At 36.5% G+C, this 10,182-nt stretch overlaps 1 protein-coding gene across 1 annotated transcript; it reads left to right on the top strand.

The window, feature by feature from the left end:
• Positions 1 to 415: 415 nt before the first annotated feature.
• LOC308682464 (uncharacterized protein) lies at positions 416 to 3,217 on the top strand. The gene is made up of 4 exons (XM_081352187.1): positions 416 to 975; positions 1,556 to 1,891; positions 1,963 to 2,090; positions 2,185 to 3,217. The coding sequence occupies exons 1-4, from the start codon at positions 594 to 596 to the stop codon at positions 2,545 to 2,547; spliced, it is 1,209 nt and encodes a 402-aa protein (XP_081208313.1). The 5' UTR covers positions 416 to 593; the 3' UTR covers positions 2,548 to 3,217.
• Positions 3,218 to 10,182: the final 6,965 nt, after the last annotated feature.

Below are 10,182 nucleotides of genomic sequence, written 5' to 3' on the forward strand. Positions count from 1 at the left end.
ACTACATTTCTTTCTAGATTTGGATATGGACGTTCGGTGAACTATTATCCAATATGAAATTAACCTAACATATCAAAAATAATTGTCTTATTCACTGAAAATATACTACAAACCAGCATTTCGTCCCAAACTAACTATAGCAGTCTACTCATTTTTAAACCGTGTAGTAACAAAATTGCTTTCAAAAACTGAAAATCACACAATGAATAGATGATAAAACTGAGATTGATGATATGTTTTGAAGAATAAAGGATGATCATCTCCTCTCAGAGAAAGCATTTAAATTCCGTTATTACACTAAATGTTAATGAAATAAAACATAATGAAGGTGAAAATTAACAGAATATATTTTATTTTATAAAAGCGTACATTAGTAAAAATGATTATGTTGAGGACAAGATCAAGACGCTCTTATGAGTTGATTGACTTTTATTTTGAAGCATTTCCTGCCGTCAGTCTGTTTTGTTCAGTAACAGTTAGCCTGGAACGCTTGAAATGACTCTAACGGCGTCCGCATTATAACTTATAAGCATTCTGAAGAGGTAACGTTAGACAGTGAGACCTATGCGTGAGACACGGTGTGTGTTTATAAAATGAATGCTCGTGTGAAAGTCAGCGGAAGGGAGCCGATATCACTGATGTCCAGATGCGTGGAGGCCGCGCTCGAGACGGCGCTGCGCAGGGCATTTGAGGTGGCGCTTGAGATCGCGATCAATGAGTTCAGCAGACTTCTGGATAACAGCGAGAAACAGCGGGAGAACAACCATCTCACATCACCAACACAGCATCTCAGTCATGGGGAATCAAATCAGAGCAGCTCGTACAGTGTGCGAGAGGATACACCGCAGAAACACGACGAAGTACATCCATATGTGGATGAGAGTGAAGGGCTGATGAATGGATCTTTTCACGAAATCTCTCATCACGATGGTCGTGTACGATCACATGAAATGCACAACACATCACCTATACATGGTGCGTAGCCTATCTCAAAATGAAAAACAGAAATCTTGTGATTAGATACTGACAGACAGTAATCACAATTGTAGACAACAAAAGTCACATTTTTTAGACCCTTTTACAGCATGATGGGAGTCAAGTAACGTTAGCTAAATTAAGTCTTTGAAAGAAGTCTCTTATGCTCATCAAGCCTGCATTTATTTGATCAAAAATACAGAACAACAGTAAAAATGTGAAATATTATTACAATTTAAAATAATCGATTTATTAAATATTATTAAATATGATTTATTTCTGTGATGCAAAGCTGAATTTTCAGCATCATTATTCCAGTCTTCAGTGTCACATGATCCTTCAGAAATTATGATTATAATTTAAACCATTAAATTATATCAATTAGAGAATTATCAGAAATCAATTACATTTTAAAGCATATTAAAATAGAAAATATATATTATTTCAAAATATTACTGTTTTTTGATCAAATAAATACAGGCTTGATGAGCATAAGAGACTTCTTTAAACAACATAAAAAAAAATGTATATATATATAATTATATTTTTTTTTGTCTTGATGTCACTTATGTCTTCACAGAGCAAGATACATCAGACCAAAAGGAGCTCAGCATAGATCTCATACAAGATGTACATCCAAGCGATCAAGCCGTATCATTTCAGCCTGCAATTGAGCAAGTTAAGGTGAAAAGTGAAAAGTCAGATCCAGAAGAACTTGCACTGAATAGCAGCAGCTCTGGATGTGCTTCTCCTTATTCTAGTCCAGACTATAGTTTTGACCCAACTTGTAATGAGGAGTTTGTGCACAACCGAATGACTTTAGTTCAGTCAAAACTGCTAGAAGACTGGAAGCCTGCTCCAGAGAGGCCACAGAAGGAGCCAGAACCTTTGGATCAAGAACCCAGCCACAGTCACGGTAAGGGTTAATCCATAAATGTGTTCCGCTGTACTGAAATCTTGTCCGTGATTTATGTTTTATTTCCTCAGGCTCCTCAAAAATCAATTTGCCATCCAGTGGCTGCGTCTCTCTTGTCTCCACCCCGTTTCACAACCTCTACCTATCAGAAGACGACAGGACATCCCTCACGCAGTCAACGCAAAACCGTAATGAGCAGGTGAGGACAAACATCCATTCCAGCCTGTATGTTTGTTGTAAATTATGTAGCTGTGTATTTCACAGTTCAAATGATCTGTTATCATCCCATTCAGCATCACAGAACCATATTAATGAGTGTGGAAGAAGGCACTGTCGCAACCCGGCCGAGAAAGCAGCAGCTTTTCCCTCCAGGGTGCAGCCCGTATCATTGCAGCATGTGCAGCCGAGACTTCAATCGCCTGGAGAACCTGAAGACTCATTTAAGGATACACACTGGTGAGCGTCCGTACAGTTGTTCATTGTGCGGGGTGCGGTTTCGCCACTCGGGGGCGCTGACACGGCACTTCCGCATTCACACCGGGGAAAAGCCATATGTGTGTGATGAGTGTGGGAAGAGTTTTAGAAACTGTGGAGGTCTGCGCTACCACCAGAAATCACACCATCCTAGTACTGTCTTTGAAACATCACGTGTATAAAATGATTTCATTAGTCAGTTTTGATAGAAAGCTTGTTGGCATGTTCAGTCAGGTTTGAGGTTCTAAACAACTCGGAAACATCTGTAGGGGAGAGCGGCGCGCAAACTAACGTGGGGTTGTAACACACATGGTTTAAAACATTCCACACTTGCTAGCATGACGAAACTTGGTGTATTTACTAAGGCTGGGTGAAAAATATCGATTTCTCGATTTTAATCGATTCTCATTTTTACGAAAAGATATCGATTCTTAAATCCCAAGAATCGATTAGTCATCCTGTTTTCAGCTGATGAATCAATGGAACATTGTTGCACGCAGCCCATCCAATAAATCGCAATAATCTTTGTGCTTTGTTATTATTGATATGAAACAAAGTCTCAGATTTCAAATTACGTCCATTTTCTTACGAAATTCAAAAACATAAACAAGTTTTGGCGCTGTGGTGTGAGATCGCTCCGGCGCAGCTCAAGAGAAGCACATGACCTTCTCTTCCGCCTTAATAACACCAGTTACAGCGCGAAATAAACATGAATGAGCATCTGAAAGTGTGTTCAAAGATAGAGTACAACTTATCGAAGTCCGTATCATGTCACATGGAATCGCTCAATCGGTGTTTCAACCGTGGAAAGACGTTAGTAAACAATGTCGTGTAACGTCACATTTACCTCAGAAAAAAACATATCCAGTGACCATAAACTCGTTAGTCAGCGAGAAAAATTAACTCTAGAGAGGAGCATTTTGTTAAATATATGCACCATATTACATGTTCATTATAATTTTTAATGTTCTTCAATATTTAATGCATGTTTGAATAAATCTGGAAAGTTTTTTATGATAGCCACCATTTAAATGTTTATATAATGTCATATAACTTTATTATTATAAAAATAAATAAAAGTGTATTTTAAGTGTTTGTATACAAATCAGTTAATTTTTACCTCCAATATTATAGTAGGCTAATGAAGCCTATAGGCTACAACTGACTCCCATAGTTTACAATAATAGTTAAGAGATTTGTTTTCCTTGAGAGAATTTGCAATGTATTGTACCTGATATCCAAAATAATCAATACTGAATCGAATCGAATCGTAATTGAAATCGAATCGAATTGCAAGCTTGTGAATCAAAATCGAATTGAATTGTGAAATTTGTGTCAATACCCAGCCCTAGTATTTACTAGTTGCCATATCAACACTATATATAGAAAAAATTGTTATAAAATACAGACAAATCTGATATTATTTTAATCTTAAATCTGTTATTTAAAGGGGTGGTTGATTATGATTTCACTTTTCTAACTTTAGTTAGTGTGTAATGTTGCTGTTTGAGCATCAACAACATCCGCAAAGTTCCAACGCTCAAAGTTCAAAGCAAAGGGAGATATTTGCTTTTAAAGAAATTGTTTTTTAAGGACTACAACAAACGGCTGGTAAGGACTACAGGACATTCCTCTCGGGTTAGTGACATCACCAACCCTAGAATTGACATAATCCCCGCCCCCGGGAACGAGATTTATAGATTGTCATGACAGAATATGCTAATCAATGACTAGAAGATAGTTAACTCCACATCAGCTGCACAAATTCACCAACTAACCATTCAGAAATGTCCTGTTGCTTCTACATGTTGTCACTTCTTCTTGAGTCTCTCCATCATTGTCCGACTCCAGTTTGAACATAAAAGTTTAGAAATTTTCAGTGCATGTCTGTGTGAGATAAAAGGACACAAGCTGTTGAAGCTCCGCCCTCTGTGCCAGGAGCAGCAGCTCATTTGCATTTAAAGGGACACACACAAAACGGTGCGTTTTTGCGCACCCTCAAAAAGTGACAGTTTTAACATGCTATATAAAAATATCTGTGGGGTATTTTGAGCTAAAACTTCACATACACACTCAGAGACTTATTTTACATCTTGTGAAAAGGGCATTATACCACCCCTTTAACAGTTGAGATAGTTCTTTAATGCTTCGTTCAGTAGCAGAAGACGCTAGCAGGGTTTAAATCCCAGTTGTGCAGGTGGGGCACGTTACACTGTTACAGTGTGCCCCTATTAGAACTATGCTATTCTATTCTATACTTTTATGAATTCTATTGAGAAACCATGAGAAAAAGGTGGATAAAGACTGAGAGTCAATGTTCAGAAATAATTAATACAAAAAAAAAATTAACTGTTGCATGGCTGTTTTCCGGTGTGTTTGTTGTCAAACTCAAAATTTGTATTATTTTTAATTATTAAAAAATGCCGTTATTTTATTTGAAGTTAATAATTGTATTTTATTTACAAAAAATATTTTAGTTTGTCTGGTATGTTTTTTTTATTAGATCAGATAACATTTTAAGCTGTCATATGGTCATGTTACAATGTGTCGCCCCAACGGGGCATGTTGTCCCATTTCACTTCCATTCTTTTGGGGTATATCAAGAAAAAAAGTATACGCTGTATTAATAAAACAAAACCACATAACTGTACTAGACATGTGGGAAAATATACATTTTCTGAACCCTAAGTGGATTTACACAAACTGAGAAAGTCAAAAAGTGCTAGGTTGTGCCCCGCTCTCCCCTAGTTCTTCTGTTGGACCTTGCTGTGAATATATTTTTAAGTTATAGACTGTGAAACATCAACAGGTGTAATAAAGTTGTGTGTTTGTGTGGAAACATTGTTATTGTTTTATTTGGATTTTTACCTAATTTACCTGGATTTTGAAATGTGATTTGATCTTTGTCTAAATAATGTGAAATAACCATGAACTGCACTGTATTTGAAAGGCCTAATTTGAAATGTTATGATATTACAACTAGGCCAGTATTAGACGCCAGTATATTTTTAGGCTTGTAATTATTAAATATGCATTTGAAACATTTAGTTGTAAAAAGTCATTTTAAATTAAATTGTTAAAATAATCATACGAATTTTATGAATCCTCATTCATCATTTATTTTTATCTTTTAACATTTAAACTTGTGCTTGATAAATACTAATGCAAAAATATGTTTTATAAAATAACATTATTAAAATATTGAACTTGCACTCTTGTTCAAAATGTTGGGGGTCAGTAAGATATATATATATATTTTTAAATAAATGAATACTTTTATTTGAATGCATTAAATTGATCAAAAGTGACAGTAAAGACATTTGTAATGTTAGAAAAGATTTCTGTTTCAAATAAATGCTGTTCTTTTGAATTTTCTAAAAATAATTATCATGGTTTTCAGTTCACAAATATCAGATCTTCCATCCATTAATCTCCACAATCCAAGATAGACTGGAACTCACATGGTAATTTACTGCATCTTGCTTGGTTCTTTTACAATAGTATTAGTCACTTCTGAAAATTAATTAAACTTAAGAAGTTTAGAAGTTCAAATTCTACTTTAGTTTGCTCATAATTATTTTATTAATTTATCTGTTTAAAGATCGGCGGTCTGTGCTTGATTTCATACACTGATTATAAAATTATGAAATGTTAGTTTTTAAATATAGAATTGCTTGGTTTTAGGTAAGAGCATATAACCAGGGACTGTGACATATACATGTGACATGTACCATCACACCCACCAGTAAAAAGCTACTGGCTCATGATACATTTGCTGGTTTCACGCAGAAGAGGAACCAGGGTAGAGAACACATTTTATTTTCCTAGTTATGCTTTCAACCTGTCCAAATGCTCACAGTTCTTATCAATCCAGGGGGTCAGTAGGTCACTGGCATTGTTTGGGGCAACGCATATAACTGTAAATAACTGTTTTCAACATTGATAATAATCATAAATGTTTCTTGAGCATCAAATCATCATATTAGAATGATTTCTGAAGGATCATGTGACACTGAAGACTGGAGTAATGATGCTGAAAATTCAGATATGATCACAGGAATAAATTACACTTTACTGTATATTCACATAGAAAACAGCTGTTTTAAATTGAATAATATTTCACAATATTACTGTTTTTGTTTGTATTTTTAATCAAATAAATGCAGCCTTGGTGAGCAGAAGATACTTCTTTTAAAAACATTAAAAATCTTACTGACCCCAAACTTTTGAACGGTAGTGTACATACATATATATACACTCACCTAAAGGATTATTAGGAACACCTGTTCAATTTCTCATTAATGCAATTATCTAATCAACCAATCACATGGCAGTTGCTTCAATGCATTTAGGGGTGTGGTCCTGGTCAAGACAATCTCCTGAACTCCAAACTGAATGTCAGAATGGGAAAGAAAGGTGATTTAAGCAATTTTGAGCGTGGCATGGTTGTTGGTGCCAGACGGGCCGGTCTGAGTATTTCACAATCTGCTCAGTTACTGGGATTTTCACGCACAACCATTTCTAGGGTTTACAAAGAATGGTGTGAAAAGGGAAAAACATCCAGTATGAGGCAGTCCTGTGGGCGAAAATGCCTTGTTGATGATAGAGGTCAGAGGAGAATGGGCCGACTGATTCAAGCTGATAGAAGAACAACTTTGACTGAAATAACCACTCGTTACAACCGAGGTATGCAGCAAAGCATTTGTGAAGCCACAACACGCACAACCTTGAGGCGGATGGGCTATAACAGCAGAAGACCCCACCGGGTACCACTCATCTCCACTACAAATAGGAAAAAGAGGCTACAGTTTGCACGAGCTCACCAAAATTGGACAGTTGAAGACTGGAAAAATGTTGCCTGGTCTGATGAGTCTCGATTTCTGTTGAGACATTCAGATGGTAGAGTCAGAATTTGGCGTAAACAGAATGAGAACATGGATCCATCATGCCTTGTTACCACTGTGCAGGTTGGTGGTGGTGGTGTAATGGTGTGGGGGATGTTTTCTTGGCACACTTTAGGCCCCTTAGTGCCAATTGGGCATCGTTTAAATGCCACAGCCTACCTGAGCATTGTTTCTGACCATGTCCATCCCTTTATGACCACCATGTACCCATCCTCTGATGGCTACTTCCAGCAGGATAATGCACCATGTCACAAAGCTCGAATCATTTCAAATTGTTTTTTTGAACATGACAATGAGTTCACTGTACTAAAATGCCCCCCACAGTCACCAGATCTCAACCCAATAGAGCATCTTTGGGATGTGGTGGAACGGGAGCTTCGTGCCCTGGATGTGCATCCCACAAATCTCCATCAACTGCAAGATGCTATCCTATCAATATGGGCCAACATTTCTAAAGAATGCTTTCAGCACCTTGTTGAATCAATGCCACGTAGAATTAAGGCAGTTCTGAAGGCGAAAGGGGGTCAAACACAGTATTAGTATGGTGTTTCTAATAATCCTTTAGGTGAGTGTACATATATATATATATATATAAAATCCCAAATTTTGTAAAATGTTATAAGATCAAGAATATGTGATTTGTTTATTTTCTTTAACCTTTATTTAACTGTTTAACTGACAAAAGTACAAAGAAAAATAACCCAATGTTTTCACTGGCCAAATACATTTTAAATTTAGGCTAAATAAAAGAGAAAAGACTGCAGAATATCCAATCGTTGAACAAATATTTTGAAACAGTCCACAATTAGCAGGTGAATTGTTAGGTGAGGGTATTGTGGTTGGGTATAAAAGGAGAATCCACCAAAGACTCCGTCTTTGCAAGCAAAGATGTGCCAAATTTCATGAGATAATTGTCAAACAATTCAAAGTATTTAGGTCTTTCTCCAACTACCATACATAATATTGTGAAATGATTCAGGGAATCCAGAGAAATCTCATTACACTTAGGGCAAGACCTCTGTTGAATGTTCATGACCTTTCAGCCCTCAGATGGCATTGCAAGAGAAACCATCATGCTGCTAAATATACCCACATGGACTCAGGAGTACTTTGGAAAACCGTTGTCACTTAACACAGTCTGACACTGCATTAAGAAATGACACTTGAATCTCTGAACTTATGCAAGGAGAAAACTATACTTCTATTCAATAGTTTTCTGGGTCCCGAGTTCATCTCAGATGGTCTGAAAGACAGTGGAAATGTGTTCTGCGGTCAGATGAGTCCACGTTTCCACTTGTTTTGGGGAAAACTGACTGAGTTCTCAGTCCCAAAGATGAAAAGGACCATCCAGATTTTCAAGACAGGTGCAAAAGCAAACATCTGTCAGTGTATAGGGATGCATCCGTGTAAATGGCATGGGGGACTTGCATATGTGTGGAGGTACCATTGATGTGGAGGCGCGTATATTATATATACAGTATACATGACAACTCTCCTGTCCCATGTTGAGAGAAATCGGGAGTGAGGTGCAGAGTTGTTGTGTGTGCGCTGTGTGAACATGATGTTGTACTTTAAGACTGAATGTGAGCATGCATTTACTCATCTCACTTGCACAGAAACGGATTCACTATTCCTCAAAATGCTTAAAAACAGTGAAATGCAAACTCAGAATTAGGGTGGTCCTTATTTTTTAAGTCTCCAATTGTCGTGCTCTTAACCCTTCAAATTGTTCCTTTATATGTTTATGGCAGTAACATAATAATTACTGGTAGCTCAATAGCTTTAAACTTTCTGAGATTTGATTATTTTCGTAAAAACAGATGATTTGAATTGGTATTGTACCTGGCTAGTAAAATTGCCCAAAAAATCTCCATAAAAGGATCTAATGCACCATATATTCCTAAATATGTATTTTAGATACACATCTCAGTTTACTTATTGTAGAAACTAAATCCAAATTAATCCATCCATGACCCGGTTTAGTAGATTTACCTTTCCTGGTGGAATCAATACATATTTCTATTGATTATCACCTTGCTGTTTGGGTTTAGAGCACATTTTTTGGTTTAAAAAATGACATTACGTTCCTTGAAATTGACCCGGAACTTTGGCCGAATCAAGCAGATTATCAGGAGGCACAGGCAACCATACATGAAATGAAAGTAGTCAATGGGAATACAATGTAGCCTTCCTGTAGCTCAAACAGTAGAGCGTTGTCGCTTTGGATAAAAGCGTCTACCAAATGCATAAATGTGAAATGTGAAAATATCTCACACACTCTGAAGAACAATTGCAGTTTCTCCTTCATGTGCTGGAAGATCACCGATGGATCTATCCAGACTGCAAAAAACTTTGTGCTTTTTTTGAGATTTTTGTCATTGTTGTCATGTCAGTGTTGCTCTGATTTAAAAAAAAAGTAGTTCATTTGCAGCAACTTTTAATATTACTTGCATATCACAATAACGCCGCACAGCTTAACATAGGCAATTTTCCAGATGATTGAGCTACCTCTAAATACATATTTTTTTTTTGTCAACATTTTTGCATATTTCTATTTTGAAGTTAAAAGGAACAGTTTAAGAGTTTAAGACACTAACATTTTGCAAAAAAATAAAATTGGGCTTGATAAGGACCACCCTACTCAGAATATTCAACACACACACAAATATGTATTTAATCTTACTTCAGTGTCTTTGCTGCTGATCTTCAATGATCCAATTTAACCATGCCAACAGCAAAAATGACTTTAGATGCACCATCACATTTGTGTTTTCATTTTTATTTAATTTTTTTCTGAAGTGTTGAACCTTTTTCTTCAGCGTCCTATTCTTCTGCAGTACAAAATGGCAGGACGGCTGAAAGATTTGTTTCAGCTCTGCCCCTTTTACTGTACGGGCATGAATTTGCATTTCC

Source organism: Scardinius erythrophthalmus (genome assembly GCF_964197995.2).
Source record: "Scardinius erythrophthalmus genome assembly, chromosome: 2".
NCBI classification, from domain to species: Eukaryota; Metazoa; Chordata; class Actinopteri; order Cypriniformes; family Leuciscidae; genus Scardinius; species Scardinius erythrophthalmus.

Coding starts and splice junctions, on each gene's coding strand:
- LOC308682464 (XM_081352187.1), top strand. CDS start 594: ATGAATGCTCGTGTGAAAGTCAGCGGAAGGGAGCCGATATCACTGATG. Junction 1,892..1,962: donor AGAACCCAGCCACAGTCACG/GTAAGGGTTAAT, acceptor TTATTTCCTCAG/GCTCCTCAAAAATCAATTTG. Junction 2,091..2,184: donor CGCAAAACCGTAATGAGCAG/GTGAGGACAAAC, acceptor CATCCCATTCAG/CATCACAGAACCATATTAAT.